General features: G+C 36.5%; 1 protein-coding gene across 2 annotated transcripts in view; it reads right to left on the bottom strand.

Annotated features, from left to right (window-relative positions):
• The window catches only part of ESRP1 (epithelial splicing regulatory protein 1), a 65,863-nt gene that overhangs the window by 21,580 nt on the left and 23,817 nt on the right, over positions 1-20,466 (bottom strand). The window contains exons 11-13 of one of the 2 annotated variants that reach the window (XM_036264220.1): positions 17,464-17,685; positions 15,161-15,347; positions 11,639-11,807 (exon numbers count right to left, since the gene is read on the bottom strand). In XM_036264220.1, the coding sequence (XP_036120113.1) occupies positions 11,639-11,807; positions 15,161-15,347; positions 17,464-17,685 (578 nt within the window). Of the gene's footprint in view, positions 1-11,638; positions 11,808-15,148; positions 15,348-17,463; positions 17,686-20,466 lie in introns of both variants that reach the window. The other variant, XM_036264219.1, reaches the window with a different exon arrangement.

The raw sequence follows: 20,466 nt of genomic DNA, 5'->3' as shown, positions 1-20,466 counted from the left end.
ACTTACACAAATCTAGATGGTAAAGCTCACTACACTACACAACTTGACTATATGGTATAGCTTGTTACTCTGTAGGAGGAAAAATAATTTTTCTTCTATTCTTCTGGGTCCTTGGCTGTACTAAAAGACAGATCAGCAGGAGAAAAACAAAAGTTTAATAACACGTATAATTTCTGCACGCATGGGAGAGATTTAGGAAGAGTAACTCCCCAAAATGGCTGAAGCCACCACCTTAAATACCAAGTGGGGGTGGAGGGAGTGAGTCAGTTATGGCAGGTTACCAGGAAAAGCAAAGTAAAGAAATGAGGGTTGTTATGTAGATTTAAGATTTCAGATTCTAGTGATAAAATCATTCCCCTCTTCCTGGTACAGGAGGGGGCTATTTACTAATGGAGATTTCCCTTACAGATGTAAATATCTTTTACAAAGGGTAGTTTGAACTTGTTTGTCAGAGCATCTCCCAGTGTGCTTTCTTAAACTTAATCAGCCTAAAATAATCCATATGACATATTTTGGGGTGACATTCTGTTCCCATACAGCCCCTAAGCTACAAACCTGTTACTGTACTGAATACTGTAGACAACTATAACACAATGGTTAAGTATTTACAATGAGGTTATGACATCTATGAGTAGGAATTTTTTTTTGTATGTGCCCCCTACCGGGAACCGAACCTGGGAGACTCTGGTCCACAGGCCGATGTTCCAACTGCTGAGCCAAACTGACCAGGGCTATGAGTAGGAATTTTTTCAGCTCCTTTATAACTTACAGAACCACTTTTCTATATGCAGTCCATCACTGACATTTCTCACTGAAACATCTTCACGTGGCTCCGTGACTGTATAAGCTTCTTTATACACATGTATCTAACTCCTAAAGAAAGGTTAAATAGCCCTGGTCAGTTTGGCTCAGCAGTTAGAGCATTGGCCTACAGAAGGAAGGGTCACAGATTCGATTACTGTGTCAAGGGCATGTACCTGGGTTACAGATTTGATCCCTAGCCAGGTCAAGTCCTGTGGGAGGCAAACAATTGATGTGTCTCTCTCACATTGATGTTTCTTTCTCTCTCTCTCTCTCTCCTCTCTCTCTCTCTCTCTCTCTCTCTCACACACACACAGGCCAATGGGGGCTGTGCAGACTCATCTATGTGTATAAACACTGCCAACCCCTACCTGAAACCTGGGTATGCGCCCTGATTGGGAATTGAACCCACGACCTTTTGGTGCACAGGACAATGCTCCAACCAAAGGCATCACACCAGCCAGGGCAGGGTTATTTTCTTTATCAGGGTGGGCAAATGTATTTTAGTTAAGTTCTCTTTCTTTTAAACTAGAGCATTAATGCTTTAAGAGTAAGCCGCTTAATTTAAAAATGTATTTGACACATAATAAATAGGTAAAGTAAACGATTTCTAGGTTTTGTACTTTGAAGTGTTCTAGTAGTAGAGGTGCACAAGGCAAATAGTGTTAACTGATGAAACAAAAATGGCAAAATAATGATACAGCTAGGTAATAGATAGTCTCAACTTATGTTTATTTGCATATTTCTATAATACAGATTTTGTAAATTTATGTTTTAAAATAACATGATCCCAATTCTATAAGGAAAAATTATCTTTAGAAAAACAAACCTATAAATTGAAACCAATCTTACTAGGTTTTTTTTTGTTTTTTTTTAAGAGAAAGGAAAGGAGAGAGAGAAACACTGATGTGAGAAAAATCGATCAACCGCCTCCTGCATGCCCCCTACTGGGGATCAACCTGAAACCCAGGCATGTGCTCTGACCTGGAATCGAACTGGGACCCCTCAGTCCTTGGGATGATGCTCAATCCACTAAGCCACACCAGCTGGGCCTTATTAGGTTTTTTTGAGTGATTAGTTTTTTTAAAATAAAAATGTCCCCTTTATTGACTTTAGAAAGAGAGGGATAAAGAGATAGAGACGTCAATGAAAGAGAACATCGATTGGCTGCCTCCTGCATGCCCCCAACTGAGGATCAGGCCCACAACCTGGGCATGTGCCCTGACCGGGAATTGAACCTCTTGGTACATGGGTCTATGCTCAACCAGTACGCTACACCGACCGAGTGATTAGTATTTTTTTCTCCATTTTTATTTATTTATTTTTAAATTTAATTAATTTATTTTTGTTACAGATGTTTCTCCTTTTTCCCCCACTGATTCCCCCTCCCTCTCCCTCCTTGCCCTTTCCCCAGTTTGTTGTCCATGTCCACTGTTCATGCATACATGCATATAAGTTCTGAGAGTGATTAGTTTTTATTGAGATTCCCTGTGCTTCATAATTTTCTATAATGGTAAAATAATTTTAAGCATATTTGCATTTAAATTTCCTGAACTGCTCATTATATGAATAAGATCTTTAGACTAGCAAATGACTACTTCTTCCATGAAAGCTAGAATGAATTCTCACTGATTGATAGTAGGCAAAAAATTGCTCACAGCCGCTCTTGTTTATATCATTCAGAAATGTCATCCAAACCAAAAAACCAGAGAGTTGTAATCATTCCAACAAAAATTATCTGGCACGTTTCTGTTATTAGAATATTGCTTGATACTGTACTATACGACATTCTAGTGCCATTACATGTATGCTGAATTCAGTTTGCACTTGTGGTACTAATGGGTCCATGTTTTATTTATCCTAACAGTCTCAATATGTCATACTCGGGTACTAAATAATAGTTCACTCAGTAAATTAAAAGTTTAAAATGCTTAACTTTTTTTGAGGGCATTCTTTTAGAAATCTGCAAAATACAGATTTGGCATCTTGATGTTTTAAAGTAATGGATATACTGCATTAATCTGAAGTCAAACAGACATATTTCAGTATTCCAATGGAGGGACTTATAAAAAAAATTATTTTAAAATGAGATAAATACCAAATTTCTGATTTAGTATCCTTTTTTAGCCTAGAGTGTGCTATCTCAGACTTTCCTATTTATCAAAGAAAAGACCAAAATATTCTTGTACATGTACAGAGTTTTCCAATAGCCTCAAATACCTTAATAATTGTATGAAGTTAGAAATTAATGGTGTTCTACTAAAACTGTAAAAGATCTTATTGTTTTTGGAATTTGCTTTTTATTTTTGTCCTACAGGTTATTCATATTCCTACAAATTATTATTGTCCTAGAGAAACAGAGGTACTTAAAGATCAACAGGAACTTCTGTTTACTAGAGAAAATAGAATTAGATGTCTGGAAATCAAGAAATTGTTAAATTATGATGTATTTTCACTCTAGGGACATCATGTGGAAGTTAAAAGAATGAGATAAATATGAAGAAGTCCATAACATAATGGAAAGTTCATATATATCAAAGCAAGTAGGCAGTACATTTTTAAGTATGCCACATTATTTACAAGCACATTTATATGTGTATGTTACCAAACGAATACTAGTGGTTACTTCTAGACTTAGAAATGTGTAAATGGGAGTATCTTTTCCTTGCTATACTTTATACCCTTAGAGTTAACAATGAGGACATTAGCAGGAACCCAAAATTACAGGAGCTACTAAGTTATACATGTCAGTTCTTCCTGCCTTTGGGGCTTTAATTCAAGACCAGAGTTCCCATCGCAATATGATAGAAAACTATTTCTAAGAAATTTCCTTCTTTTAACGGTGTCCAGATAGCAAGTCAATGGAGGAACTGTATATTCTGCAAATAATGTATTATAGGCACGAGAAACTGCACTAGGAACCTAGTGAAACAATGCATTCCACTCCTGACATTCTCATGACGTAAGAAAGGTAGCCAAAGATCTTTTTTATAACCACAGCCCACTACCAGCAAGTGATTGTTGCAGAGTCCAGAGAAGGTGACAGATTGGAACTGGGCTAGGTGCCTGACACAGTACTCACCATGAAAAATTAATTACACATGCTTCTGAGCTTTCTCAAGCCTTTAAAAGATGGCCAGCTTACAATTATCATGGCTATTTCCCTATTCTTTTCCAGTAGAATAAGAAAATTTTCAATAATGTCAATGAAGTGGAAAAAAAAAACCTAACAAGATAAACAAATGTAATTTACAGTGGCTACAAGCTACACTGCTACTGAGGTTCCAAAGTTCCTCCATCTTACTAGGAAATGATAGATGGAGAGGAAAGAAAAACACAATGCAACATAGCAACTGTAGGAATCAGGTTAGTTCCAGGATACTTTTTTAAAAACTCACTTATTGCTCAGCGGTTGGAGCGTCGGCCTGCGGTACAGAGAGACCCGGGTTCCTTTCCCGCTAAGGGCAGGCACGTACCTCGGTTGCAGTTTGTCCCCGGCCCTGGTTGGTCGTGCGGGTGGCAGCCACTCGATGTGTCCCTTCACATCGATGTTTCTCTCTCTCTCTATTCCTCTCTCTCCCTCCCGCTCTATCTGAACAAAAAATGGAAAAATGTCCTCGGGTGAGGATAAAAAACTCACTTATTGGCCCTAGCGGGTTTGGCTCAGCGGTTAGAGCGTCGGCCTGCGGTCTGGAGAGACCCAGGTTCGGTTTCCGCTAAGAGCACGTACCTTGGTTGCAGTTTGTCCACTCGATGTGTCCTTTTCACGTTGATGTTTCTCTCTCTCCCTCCCACTCTATCTGAACAAAATATCGAAAAATGTCCTCAGGTGAGGATGGAAAAAAAAAAGGTGACAATTTAAAAAACAAAACAAAAAAACTCACATATTGGTGGATGTACTGAAAACATTTAGTCTAAACAGCTAGGGGAGAATAAACAAGACCTATAATTTTAAATTATAAAAATTTAAAAATTTTGAGTAGTACTGCTTATACTAAAGTAAAACTTTATTTTAATAAATTGAACTGGTTATTAGATAAACAAAAATTTTAAATAAATTTTATAAAAATAAAATTGAGAATGAGAGGTCATTATATATTCAAGTTAGAATCACCAGCAATTAGACCTGGAAGGGACCCTAAAACCTTCACCAATTCCATCATTTTATGCGAATCACAAAGGTTAAGTGACTTTTCCAAGTTAAAAGAGATGAGACTAAAACTAAAGTCTCTCAACTTCCAGAATGACAAATTTCTCTCCATTATACCCTGCTGCCTCCCAGAAATTGAGCACAACTAAAAATAATCTGAAATTACAAATCTGTTGATTCTAAATACTGCTAATCAAGATGGTAGAGTAGGAAGATGCTGAGCTCGCCGCCTCCCACGACTCCATCAAAATTACAACTAAATAACATAACCATCATTGAGAACCACCTGAAGATTAGCGGAACAGAATTGCTATAACTAAGAATATGAAGAAGCAGCAACCTGAAGACCGGTAAAAGGGGCAGAGACTCAGAACGGGCAGGTCCCACACCCACAGTGCCACAGACCATGAGAAGTGGGAGGGGTATCTTCATTCAGCACAAACCAACTGACATGCCTAATCTAAACCTCTTTCAGTGGCTTTTGCTTACCTTGCAGGCTTTCCTTAAATGTCTCAAAAAATCCACAAACCCTAAACAAGCAGCAGTTGGCTTTTGGCATGCCCTGTACCTCTTGCTAAGTTGCCTGAATCCCAGGAAAAGTGGCAGCTAAACTTGGTTCACAGCATAGCCTCTCTGTGCCTCTAAGAATAGCCTAGGCAGCCACCAAACACAGATCGATTTGTAGTTCCTGTCAGGTAGTCCTAGGCCAGGTACAGGCAGCAGCTGACCTTGGACTGAATTATAGCCCTTCCTAAGAGGCCCCCAAACCAACACATCCATGGCCAACTTAACACATCAGTTAACAATGATCGTAAGGATGCTTATTGAACTTAGGAGAAAAAGGGTAGAACTCAGTGAGAACTTCAACAAAGAGATAGAAAACGTAACAAAGAACCAGTCAGAAACAGAAAATACAATAATAAAAATGAAGAATACATTAGATGGACTCAACAGCAGATGATTAGATGAAAAAGAGAATAGTTAAGCTGTGGTCAGGTAGCTCAGTTGGTTACAGTTTCATCCCAATATGCCAAGGTTGTGGGTTTCATGCGCAGTCAGGGCACATACAAGAAGCAACCAATGAATGCATAAATAAATGGAACAAATTGATCTCTTTCTATATATATAGATATATATATCAAAATATAAAATAACAACAAAACACACACACACAAACACAACAACAAAAACAAATAAGAAACTATAGGAAAGAAAAAAATTCTAACAAAGGCAAGCACATATTAAAAGCAGTTTGGAGGCTGGGTGATAAAGGTAAAAAAATTAAGAAAAAGAAAAAAAAAAGGCCAAACTCATAGACACAAACAACAGAGGGAAAGCCAGGAGGGGAGAGGTAGAAGAGGCAAAGCGAGGAGACACGGTTATGGAAGGAGACTTGACTGGGGTGGTAAACATACAATACAATATACAGATGATGTATTATAGACTTGAACACTTGAAACCTATATATTTTTATTAGCCAATGTCACTCTAATAAAAATAAGAGAACAAAAGTTTAAGGAACAGAATAAAATGACTAAACCAATCATAAAATAAAATGGGCCTAGCCAGTGTGGCTCAGTGGTTGAGGGTCGACCCATGCACCAAGAGGTCACCAGTTTGATTCCAGGTCACAGTACATGCCCAGGTTGTGGGCCAAATCCTCAGTGGGGGACATGTAGGAGGCGGCCAACCAATATTTTCTCTTATTGATGTTTCTATCTCTTCCTCTCCCTTTCTCAAATCAATAAGAAGAAAGAAAAAAAGAAAAGAAAATAGTAATAACTACATACCTATCAGTAATCACTTTAAATATAAATGAATTAAATACTCCAATCAAAAGACATAGAGTGGCTGAATGAATATGAAAACAAGACCTGTACATATGATGCCTACTGATGATCCACAACAGATTGAAAGACACACAGATTGAGTATAATTGGATGCAAAAAGATATTTTATGTAAATGGAAACAGAAATAGCTGGAGTGACATTACTTTTATCAGACAAAATAGACTTTAAAACAAAGGCTATAACAAGGGTCAAATAAAGACCTTTTATAATGATAAATAAATCAATTCAACAAGAGAATATAACCTCTTGCAAACATTTACACACCCAATGTACATGCACCTAAATATATATAACAATTATTGAATGACATAAAAGGAGAGATCAACAGTTATACAGACATAGTAGGGGACTTTAATAATCAATTAACATTAATAGATAGATCATCCAGATAGAAAATTAACAAGAAAACAGTGGTCTTAAATGACACATTAGACCACCTGGACTTAATTGACATTTTAAGAGCATTCCATGCCAAACAAGCAGAATATACTTTTTTTTTTTAAGTGCACATGGAACATTTTCCAGGATAGATCACATCTTAAGCCATAAAACAAGTCTCAGTAAATTTACTACAATAATATATATTTAGAAATCAATTATAAGAAGAAAACTAAAAATACACAAACACATGAAGGCTAAATACCATGTAACAAAGAGATCAAGGAAGAAATCAAAAGATACCTAGAGACAAACAACAATGAAAACAAAAATCTATGGGACACATCCAAAGCAGATCTAAAAGGAAAATTCATAGCAACAGAAGCCTACCTTAAGAAATGAGAAATATCTCAAATCAACAATCTAGCATACACATACAAAGCCCAAATTAGGTAGAAAAACAAAATAAGAGAGTGAAAAACAACATCAATAAAACCAAGAGCTGGTTCTTTGAAAACATAAACAAAATTGAGAGATGTTTTGCCAGATTCATCAAGAAAAGAAAGGTACCAAATAAATAAAATTAGAAATGAAAAAAGACAAATGACAACTGACACCACAGAAACACAAAGGGTTATAAGAAAATATTATGAACAATTACATGCCAACAAATTAGATAATCTGAACAAAATGGATAAATTCCTAAAAAAACATATTATGTCCCAAGACTGGATCAGGAAGAAACAGAAAATCTGAGCAGACCAATATGTACTAATGAAATCGAATCAGAAATCCAAAAACTCCAACAAAAGTCTTGCACCAGATGGCATCACAGGTGAATTTACTGAACATTAAAAAAATGAATTTCTACCCTTCTCAAACCATTTCAAAAAAATTAAAGGAAGGGTTCCCAACTCATTTTACAAAGCCAGAATTACCTGACACCAAAAACAGACAAAGACACTACCAAAAAAAAAAAAAAAGAGAGAGAGAGAGAGAGAAAGAGAAAATTATAGGCTAGTATCCCTGATGAACATAAGGTGCAAAAATCTCAACAAAGTATTAGCAAATTGAATTCAGCAATACACTAAAAAATCATACACCACAATCAAGTGGTATTTTTTTCTGAGAATAAAGATTGATTCAATATCTGCAAATCAATTAATGTGAGATACCCCATAAATATATGATTGTATCAATAGAGGCAGAAAAGGTATCTGAGAAAATCCAGCACCCATTTTTAATAAAAACTCTCAGCAAAGTGGATATAGAGGGGAATGTAACTCAACACAATTAAAAGCCATATTGGACCAACCCACAGCTAACATTACAATCTTTTCTTAAAGATCAGGAACAAGACAAACATGTCCACTTTCACTATTTTTATTCAACATAGTACTGGAAATTCTAGCCACAGTGATGAGAGAAGAAAAACAAATAAAAGATGCCTGAACTGGAAAGAAAGAAAACTACCATTATTTGCAGATGACATGATATTATATATCTAAAGATTCCACCAAAAAACTATTATAACTAATAAATGGATTCTGTAATATAGCAGGATACAAAATTAATATTCAGAAATTGGTTGTATTTGTATACACCAATAACTAGTTATCAGAAAGAGAAATTAAGGAAACAATCCCATTTATAATTGCATCCTCCTAAAAACCCCTAGGAATAAATTTAACCAAGGATGTAAAAAATCTGTACTAGAAAAATGATAAGACAATGAAGAAAGAAACTGAAGATACAAATAAATGGAAGCACATACCATGTTCATGGATAAGAATAATTAATATAGTTAAAAGGTCTATAATACCCAAGGCAATCTATAGATTCAATGCAATTCCTAGCAAAATACCAATGGTATTTTATTTTTTTTTTACAGATCTTAAACAAATAATCCTAAAATTTATATGGAACCACAGAAGACCCCCTATTGCCAAAGCAATCTTGACAAAAATTGGAAGTATCATATGACTTGATATCAAACTATCCTACTACAGGGGTATAGTGAGCAAAAAGGCATGGTAGCCTGGCCCGCATGGCTCAGTGGTTGAGCGTTGATCCATGCACCAAGAGGTCACTGGTTCGATTCCCGGTCAGGGCACATGCCCAGGTTGTGGGCCCAATCTCTAGTGTGGGGCATGCAGGAGGTGGCCAAATGATGTTCTCTCTCATCAATGTTTCTATCTCTCTCTCCCTTTTACTTCCTCTCTCTCTAAAATCAATAAAGAAAATAATTTTTAAAGGCATGGTAGTGGCACAAAAACAGATACATAGATCAATGGAACAGAATAGAGAACCCAGAAATAAACATACATCGTGGTCAATTTACCTGTGACAGAAGAGGCAAGAATATACTATGGGATAAAGACAGTCTTCTTAATAAATACTATTGGGAAAAACTGAACAGATACATGCAAAAAAAAAAGGAACCAAAACACTTTCTTACATCATATACAAGAATAAACTCAAAATGGATTAAAGATTTAAAAATAATACTCCAAACCATAAAACTCCCAGAAGAAAAGAGTAAAATCACTAACATCCCTTGTAGTAATATTGTTTTGGATCTGTCTTCTAGCCAAGGGGAACAAAAGAAAAAACAAACAAATGGGACTGCATAAAACTAAAGAGTTTTTGCACAAGGAAAGAAACTAGCAATAAAATTAAAAGACAACACACTAAATGGAGGAAGATCTATGCCAATCATACATTCAATAAAGGGTTATTATCCAAAATTTATAAAGAACTAATATATCTCAACACCAAAAAGAAAAATCCCTAAAACCAAAACAAAACAAAAAAGGAATCCAATTAAAAAACGGACAGAGGACCTGAACAAAAGTTTCTCCAAAGGGACATACAGATGGCCAGCAGATATAAGAAAATATGCTCACAGTCGCTAGCCATCAGGGAAATGCAATTTAAATCCACAGAATATTCCCTCACATCTATCAGAATAGCTATTATCAATAAATCAACAAACAACGTGTTGTCAAGGATGTGGAGAAAAAGGAACCCCAGTGAATTCTTGGTGAGATTGCAAGAAAATAGTATGGAGGTTCTTCAAAATATTAAAATTAGAACTACCATATTTCCCAGCAATTCTACTTCTGGATATTTACCCAAAGAAAACAAAAACACTAATTGGAAAAGATATATGCACCACTAGGTTCATTACAGTATTATTTATAAGAGCCAAGATATAAAGCAACCCAAATGTCGATCAATAATAAGTAGATTAAAAAATTATGGTACATATATACAATGTAATAATACTTGGCCATAAAAAAGAAATATCTTGTATTTTCAACAGTATGGATGGCACTAGAGAGTATTATACTAAATGAAATATAAATATGGTATGATTCCATTTTTATGTGAAATCTAAAAAACAAAATAAATGATCAAATGAAACAAATTCATAAATACAGAAAACAAATTGATGGTTATTAGATGGGAGGGGGTATGAAGGAGTGGGTGAAATACATGAAGGAATTAAGAAGCATATACTGGCAGTTATAATACAGTCACTAATATTGTAATAATCATGTATGGAGTCAGGTGGGTACCAGACAGATTGGGGAGATCACTTTGTAAGTTTTATAAATGTCTAATCACTATGTTGTACATAAGAAACTAATATAATATTGTATGTCAACTGTAATTTTTAAAAAGTTTCCCCTAGAAACAAACAAACAAAAAAGTTTATTCTAAAAAAAGTTCTAAATAAATCTCATTTTGGACCTGTTAGTAAAGATTCAGGGGAGAAAGAATACAAGTGTGTGCAATTTAAATAACTGTTTTTACTTATTGTGGGGTCACAAGAAATAATGCTATTTAAAAATATAATTGTTTCCATTTTTTTATTCATTCACAAGATATTGCCACCCTACTACAATGATCAGTGTCCCTAACTTATGGTCCAGGAAAGGGGAATGAAAAAAAAGTAAAGTTGGCCCTGGCCAGTTTGGCTCAGCGGTTGGAGTGCCGGCCTGCGGTACAGAGAGACCCGGGTTCGGTTCCTGCTAAGGGCACGAACCTCGGTTGCAGTTTGTCCCCGGCCCTGGTTGGTCATGCGAGTGGCATCCACTCGATGTGTCCCTTCACATCGATGTTTCTCTCTCTCTCTCCTCCTCTCTCTCCCTCCCGCTCTATCTGAACAAAAAATGGAAAAAATGTCCTCGGGTGAGGATAAAAAAAAAAAAAAAAAAAAGTAAAGTTGTATATAAAAATAGCCTAAAAGTTGTTGTTAATCATGGTTAAAAAGTAAACTTATTTCAGTTTGTCTTAAAACCAACTTCTTGCTTAGAGATGACCAGAAGCTGTTGCTTACCATGCTAACTAACCTTCAATGTGGCAGACAATACTCTTTTGTGAACTCAGGCACTGGCTATCAAAGGAATTATTTGTTTCTGTCCCTCATTTCCACTTCCATCATAGCCTTACCTGGGATAGTATGCTGTGTAGTTCATGAAGAGCTGAGTGCCCGCTGGATAGTATGCTGTGGAGGGCTGCAGTGCTCGTGGATTCAAAAGCAGAGAGGGCTGATAAATGGCAGCTTCAGTAGGAATAACTGCTGCAGGAGCTGGAAATGTGTAGGAAGGAGGAGACAGGCCTAAATAAGCAGAGAGAGACACTTTGAGACATTTGTAACAGCCGACCCATATGTGCTAGCACTAAAGCCATAAGGTTACTATTACATATATACGTTTTAAGGTAAGTAAGCGATTCTTTTTTATTTTTATCTTCACCCAAGCATATTTTTTCATTGATTTTTTTAGATAGACTGGGAGGGAGGGAAGGAGAGAGAGAGACAGAGAGAGGGAGAAACATTGATGTGAAAGAGACACATCGATTGGTTGCCTCCTGCATGACCCCAACAGGGGCCGGGAATCAAACCCACAACCAAAGTACATGTCCTTGACTGGGAATCAAACCCTCGACTCTTTGGTCCACGGGCCAACATAGAGCAATTCTTTATATTACCCCAAGCACCTTCCTTTTAATATATAAACAAAACCTAGAAGTAATCTCAATTCTCACACTCCATCAACCTAAAGTACCATTCTTGGTCTGAAAGTTGGAATAACCATATCATCAAAAGTCTTCTCAACTATTTTCTTGATGTGATATTTTTTCCATTCTTGAGTGCCAGTTACCACAGACAGACACTTTGATGAAAGAAACATAGGGCTGACATTTAGTATAACTTCAAACTAAAAGCTTGGTATTTTTGAAAGCCACATTGCTGTTCCATCTTATCCATCTTATAGTACAGCATGGAATGAAAATGGTTACGATGAAACACTCATCACCAGTACCATGTATTATGCAAAAGCATAGATGGTTTCAGAGTGAACTGACACAAAAGAAGTACATTAACTCTGCATTATTCCCACCTAAAGGTAACCCAGAAGATGGGCTTTGAAGCTAATCTACACCTTGAATCTGTTAAAATAAAAATCCAACCTGGGAATTAGCTCAGAGAAATAGAAACACAAGTCTGCCTGAGAGCGGAAAAATTGTGGACTCAGATTATACAGAAAATAGAAAGAATGAAATTCCTTTGTCTTCTGGTTATCCAACTCATTTAAGTGGGATGAACACAACTATCCAGGCATCTGTACCCAACAAAAGAGTAACTGAGACATTGTCTGAATTTAGGGTTCCTACTTTAATTTTCATACCTAAAATTACCTAATCTATTTTGCAAATAGCAGAGGCCCAAGGGGTAACTTTTTCATGTGAAAATCTCTGTTGTATTCTGCAAGCCTGGTGAGTTTCTACATGTATATGGAGAGAAGCAGGGCAGTCAGCTGAACATGGGTACACAGGACAAAGACCTCATATTCACCTTACTGAAAATTGAGCTACATGCAGATACCTAACATGTAGATTAATTTTAAAATTATGAACCCTGGCCTTAAAGAGTCCACAGAAGAACAATCAGAACAAATTGAGGTACTGGAGTCATATAGAAAATCATAAAGCCTGTGCACATTTCCTGCTTTGAAAACTGTCAAGCAATTCATGAACTGACAGTGTCTCATACCAGTAAGACAGACGTATATAGCAGGTATAAGTCTCTTCTGCCTCAAAACAAAGAAAAGTAGAAATTTTTGATAACTAAACAAATTAGGCTGCTCAGATTTGGGTATTTCCCAAATGAAAGGACAACTATTCTCATATTCCTAAAAGAGAATATGATGTTTATATTCATAGACTAGAAAGAGGGAGGTGACCTTTAAAATGCTCAACTTTTTGAAAAGTTAAATTTCAATAAAAAAATAAACATTTTCAACTTTAAAACAATGAGACTTCAGCAGCATTTCTTCCCCAAATTCAATAAGAAATTCCTCAGTGAGTTTTAACTAGCCACTATTTTAACTGTATTAGTCCTGGAGATTATATAAAAAATAATGCAATTTCTGTAAATTTATTGGTTGTTGTGTAAATAGGCAATCACCTAAAATGAGTTGGCAGGAAAAAAAAACAAAAACAAAAACACAAAACAAAACAGTGCAGTAGAACAGATATAATATTAGCATGCATAAATTGGAATTCTGATTTGATGGGAAAAAAATAAGTAAACTCTTCCACTGAAATGGCAAATGACCAAATTTTAGTTAAAATATTTTGGAAAGTATTAAAGATATGGAAATATTCTTATGTAAAAAAATGCATTTAACATTTTATTATTTTAGGGCTTGTGAGGGAGAAAAAGGGAAAAATGAAGTTTTATGAATAAAGTGTAATGACCAGTTTTGCACCAGGAAGAGATAAGTACAATGATATCACAGCAGAAATTCCCTTATCTCACAATGCTTGATAGATTATCACTAAAGTTACTGACATTATCAGTAGTTATGAACAGAATACATGACTAAGATTACTTTACGATAACTACTTAACACCAATGTAAAATTTCAAAATGTGATGCTTATTAGTGATCAACTCTCAGATATTCACCAACAGCAAGCAGCAGATAAATGAAATATTAGCATTGAGGAATTCCAAGGGGGGAAAAAAGGATTAAGCCCCACTGAATATTATATGAATAATACTTATTCAAATAGGTTTATTGGTATAGATTTCTCTTTATTAGAAAGTAATGTCCTAACACTCCCCATTTTATTGGAATCAAACATATAATCCAGTTTACTGTCTCAGTTATCTTTGGACTGTATTCCAAGTGCTACATGCATTAAACATACCCAACATGCCTCCTAACAAGGTATGTCTTATTCAAAAGTGGAATCTGTGTCAAAAGATTCAAGTTTTAAAATTACTCACTAACCAAAACTTGTTCTTCAGACTAAAGGGCTTATTCCTCTCAAACAAGATTCCAGATGGCTTGCACCCAGGTGCCAATGAGCAAGAGCATGGCTTGAAATTAAGCACTGATCCTGCGATCCAATGGAAACTTTGGCTAATTTAGTTACGCATTTATATTTTTTACTAACTTGCTCATTTCAGATATCCTGGAGAGCAAGAGAAATGCTCCCCAAGTTATCCTATCCAAAAAATATTTAAAGCTCAATAACTTAAAAATGCAAAATGGCCATCAAATCACCCTTCTACAAAAAGCTGAATGTGTTACAGGAGAAAAAAAAGATCTGGCCATACTTATTTTATCTTTAAATGCGTATTAAAATATCTACATAGCCAGGTTGCCTCCCAGAGTCAGTGCTTATCTTGAGCACACTAAGCTTCAGAAATCAAGGGCTCATCACTGAAAAAGCAAGAATATAATTTGAAAGAAGGTATTTGTAGCATCTCTAATTATGGGTGTCCACAACCAAGGTCTTATGTGGTTACCAAATACTACCGATTTCAGATGGGAAAGCCTTATGTAACCACCTTGCCTGCCTCAGAAAGAACCAGGGACACAGAAAGCAGCTTAAGCACCTACCAGCATATAGCGTAGAATAGCGCCAAGACCCAAGAAAAACTTACATGGTAACTTACATGGCGGTGGGGATAAGCCATTTCGATTTAAAGTGCCCCCCATTAACACAAAGTTCATCTCCTCAGCTGAACACTGAAAGACTTCAACATATCTGTCCTTCATGGTTTTTTTATGACACTTCTGTGCAGCCATAAATGCTCTGTCCGCAGACTTCATCTGGATAAAGGCATCTCCTGATGGGCGGCCCTGAGCATGTGGGGGAAGAATAAAAACAAAAGGAGACTGTCTCCTTCAACAAGGAAATGGTTGCCTTCAAAACATGCAAAGTGACAATCACCCACAGTAAAGATATTTTAGCCACGAAATTTGGGTGACAGTGTGATTTACTAAAATCTGACTTGCATTTCATCACCTAATTACCAGAATGGCCCACAAAACATGGGACAGTTTTTAGAGCTCATAGCTGAAAGTGATCCTTCTTGGTTTCTATTAGTATCAGATTTACAAGTTTTAAAAAGGTCTCCTTGTGACTGTGGTTTCAAAATATAGGATTGTGTATTGGGTTTTGCAATTATAACATTCGATTGAGAAAAGCTGGTAAGAAAACCAGTATTAGAGTTTTATATATCCTCTGAGAAACTGAATAAACTAGTGTTCTCTTTTGGCTCTAAGTTCTGTCCATCACTGACCTGCAACACCCATTTCCCTTCTCTCTGCAGCCTAGGTTGGAACGTGGCTTGGGAGAGGGAAGGGAGACAGGAAACTGGAAGTTGCAAAGCACAGTGCAGGTTGGTGAATGCTGTATCATCAGCCTTGCTAGGAGCCCTCCCCTCACCTCTGCCCATATGCCTCCAGCTTAAATCTTCTCAAACAGGTGTTGATAATAATTTTCTCTATTACTAACAGCTTGCTAAAAATCTCCTATTTAAAACCACGGTGATAGATTTGTTCCACAGAACCAAAATGCCTTAGTTTTATGTAGCATGGACTTTTTATGGGGGAGAAAACGATACAATCAACTTATTTCTTTTTTATTTATAGAGTTCTTTAAAAGTCTCTAAGGGAGTATTTAGTGCAAATTATTACCATGCAAGTTACCATAGGAGTTACCATACCAGGGAAATTAGGATATCAGGGAAACCAGTCCAAGATGGAAACCTAACATCTTCGAGACAGCTAAAAGCTTGTCCATCATCTAAGAAGCATTTCCCCCAAGTGTAATCACAACAGGTCATGTGTGTCAATAACGGGTAAATCTGTCTATGTTATTAATTAAAGAGTAATAATAGCCTCTATGTTATTAGAAATGGTGACTCAAAAAAAAAAAAAAACTAAACAAATCCCTGATAGGGATGTGTGGAGAATTTTATCCAAAAGGACTCTCAGTGGATTATGCTGAGAGGGTACCCAGCATGTGCTGCAGTGGAAAACCAAGCAGGGGCACCGGAGAGTTTCTGACTGACCATACCCAGTGACATGCAGTCTCCAGTGAGACAGGATTATGGTTATGAATGTGACCAAATCTCCATGTGAAAAGAGAAAGTGGAACACTAGTAGTTTAGAAAAACATTGGTATTTCCAATATAAATCTATATTCAACCCATCATTCATCAGAAACATCTCATTTACAAAAATTAATACAACTTTGCTTTTAATAAACAGCTCCAAAATTTTAATTAGGACTAATGAGTTTATAGGTTTTTAGAATTCTGCCCTGCTTATGACAGTCCAAAAATACTAGCATATTGTCCAGCAACAAAGATGATTAATTTTATTTAAACCAGAAATCAAGGGACACTAAACCAGGAACTACTTTTAATATGCTTTGGATATACACTTGCATACCACAGAATTTGCTTAGATTTTTGATAGAGGTTTCTATTAGACAATTAATTCATTAATACATTTGAGTGCCTGTTATGACCACATACTGTTCTAAGTGGTACAGATACTAGTTCTTTTTGAGTTTGTACTTTACTGAATGTAATATGATATCTAACGTTTGTGTGTGTGTGATAAAATAAGCTGTCTATGGATAAAAAATACTCTTGAACACAGACAAGTTCATTGGTTTACGTATTGTCTATGATTGCTTTCACACCATGACAGCAGAGTTGCAGGGTTCAGTAGTTGCAGCAATAAAATGTTGTGTTAGACTGATAACGTACTATGTGATGCTAGAATCAGACCCAGGTTTGAATTACCATACCAAAGATAGCATTCTTTCTGGAGGCCTGCATTTATAGTTACATCTTTCCTTCGAGACTTACTATAAAACTGATAAACATTTGTACTCTTTTAATGGAAGATTCCTTGATAATAAGAATAAACAAATCCGTTTTTGAGTAAGTGACATTCTTACCTGATGATTCAATACCATGTGAACTCCGTGAGTTCGAATATCTGTGGAAAACTCCCCCAGAAAGTCCAGGATGTCCTCAATTGTGGCCGCATAGGGAAGACCTCGAAGGCGTATACAGTCTCTAACATTTGTAGGGGGCACAAATTGCTGAGGTAGTACTGGAATAATGGGAGGGGTTGGAAGTGGAATGAGAGGAGGAGCGGAGGAGAAGCGATTCAGCACCTGTACACAAAGCAAAACAGAAGTGATTTAGAGCCTTGCTATGCCAATGCTGTCTGCAGACCAGCCCTGGCATCACTGCAGAGCCTATTAGAAATGCATAATCTCAGCTCTACCCCAGATCTAGTAAATATAAATCTGCATTTTAACAAGGGATCCCCAGGTAATTCACAGCATATTAAAGTTTGAGAAAAACTCACGGAGAAAGGAATTCATGGTTTTCATCTGGATGAGCACAATACCCACTTTTGTCAAATGCATCCTGAGGCATATACCACACACAACACAAATGTGCTTAGATTAAGGATTTGTCAACTTGACAAACACATCACTATCTGCCTTGGAACAAGTGTCCTTAAAGTCTGCCACTTTCATAAATATCCAGAATTACTAATCACAGACTACTATAGCAATCTATTAGATCTCATTTTACTAAGTACAATATTCCCCTTAATATTGCTACAAAACCACCCCCAAACCCAAGAAGTATAAAGAAAACCCAGTAATGAAACCAGGTTAAAAAAAAAAATGATTCTGGATTATATTAAAACATAATGCTACGTTTATAAAGCAAACAGTATATAAAAAGATAGAATAGCAATGTAAAACTGCCATGTAAACTTTATTCAGTAGCAAGACAGAGCATCTTGACTTTTAAATACATGGAATTTGGCTATCTTGAGAATGAACGAGGTCAAGTACATTTTGGGGAAAAGAATTGTTCCCAGGCAAAACTCAAAGTTCTTGCCTATGTTTGCCTCAGTTTAGAATATGCCCACTAGTTGATAATACTTGGAGGTCCTTGTACAAACCCCATGTGTGGCATCCTTGGGTTTTCTGAACAATTTACCATTGCAAATTTTATTATCCCACAAACTGAAAATATAGAACAATTGAGGAATTCCTGAAAATTTGCCCTAATTTCCTCACTTACACCCTGTCCAGTTGCTGAGTAAGAGATAACCAAATACACACACACACACACACACAAATAATCTAGACATAGCACAAACATTAAAGAATACAAATAGAGCCCTGGCCGGTTTGGCTCAGCGGTTAGAGCGTCGGCCTGTGGTCCTGAGAGACCCGGGTTCGGTTCCCGCTAAGGGCACGCACCTCGGTTGCAGTTTGTCCCCGGCCCTGGTCGGTTGTGTGGGTGGCAGCCACTCGATGTGTTTCTTTCACATCGATGTTTCTCTCTCTCTCTCTGTTCCTCTCTCTCCCTCCCACTCTACCTGAACAAAAAATGAAAAAATGTCCTCGGGTGAGGATAAAAAAAAAAAAAAAGAATACAAATAGAAAATAAATGTGGTTATAGACACACTTGGGGCAGGAAATGGTCTAGCACCTACAGAACCTCCCAAATAGGAGGTGAGCAAATAGCTATTGAATGAAATATTACAGTAATGAAAAGAAGACAGTACAGAGTCTATGGTTCCTTCAAATCTTATTAAATAAAGCATTAGGAATAGTGGAAGAGGAAACTCATACACACTCAAAATCACCTTATGCTAGGGTCACATAGAGGTAGCATACTCGACATCTAAATCAATCAATGTAAAGTAGCCAAGGCCCTGGGGCAGTCCATTTTAGGCTGTGGTTTCCACGAAACTCTTCTTCCAATTAAAAATCTAATTTAAAAAATCTCATCTTCTCCCTCTAGTTTGGGAAGGATGTATGAAATGTAGCATATTGCCCTGGCCGGTTTGGCTCAGTGGTTAGAGCGTCAGCCTGCGGTCCACAGAGATCCGGGTTCGGTTCCCGCTAAGGGCATGTACCTTGGCTGCAGTTTGTCCCCAGCCCTGGTTGGGTCGTGTGGGTGGCGGCCACTCGATGTGTCCCTTTCACATTGATGTTTCTCTCTCTTCCTCTCTCTCCTTCCCGCTCTATCTGAGTAAAAAATGGAAAAATATCCTCAGGTGAGGATAAAAAAAAAGAAATGTAGCATATTTTAGAGATTCAGAATTTGATATTCATTTTCAACAAGGTACAGAATTATTTAATTATTTAAAATCACAATATACAGTGGGCTTTGCAGGAGCTACACAAAATCACTTTATGAACTCACAGAAGTAATAGTAGAGTCAGTGTCCTCACTGCTTGCAAAAAAGCCCAAAGGAACCATTAAAATTATTATGTTCTACTACAGGGCCCAAGTAAAATAACCTGAAAAAGCCTTATGAAGCAGTCTACATGATCTCAGTTACCAAGGAAACACTAACCCCTGAAGAGAAATGATAAGTCAAGAAGAAAAGTCAAAAGTTTTGAGACCCTACATTTGGTTTCATGCCTAGATTAGAATGTTTTTGGAAGTGATTTTGTACCTCAAAAACAACTGTGAATTCTGAAAGTAACAAAAGAAAACTTTCCACCAGAAGTATGGAACTGATCAAGCTTAGGGGAAATAAACTTGGCAAGACATTAAAATTTAAAACCTTAAAAGCTCACACCCTATATTCAGTTCTAAAGAAATCAATCAGAAATTGAGAGTTGTAGAAGTATGTTTATCTAGAAATTCCTTATGGTAGAAGAAAAAAAATCCAAATGTATAATAGAATTCCTAAATAGATTATGTACCTCTGTGAGACAATATTAACTTAAATATAAAAGTTTTTGACAAGAGTAACCTTTCAAAATACGTACTTTTGAAACAGAATATAGAAGTAAATCTATAGCAGTATTCCAGTTATATAAAAATACATGGTATTTTTCCTGTGTGTACACAAGCTAACAGTGGCTATCATTCGGTTACGAAGTGAGATATTTTTCATGTACTTAGACTTT

The sequence above is a fragment of the Molossus molossus genome, unplaced genomic scaffold (genome assembly GCF_014108415.1).
Source record: "Molossus molossus isolate mMolMol1 unplaced genomic scaffold, mMolMol1.p scaffold_m16_p_16, whole genome shotgun sequence".
In the NCBI taxonomy this organism is placed as follows: domain Eukaryota; kingdom Metazoa; phylum Chordata; class Mammalia; order Chiroptera; family Molossidae; genus Molossus; species Molossus molossus.
This window is presented reverse-complemented; position numbering and strand designations above follow the sequence as displayed.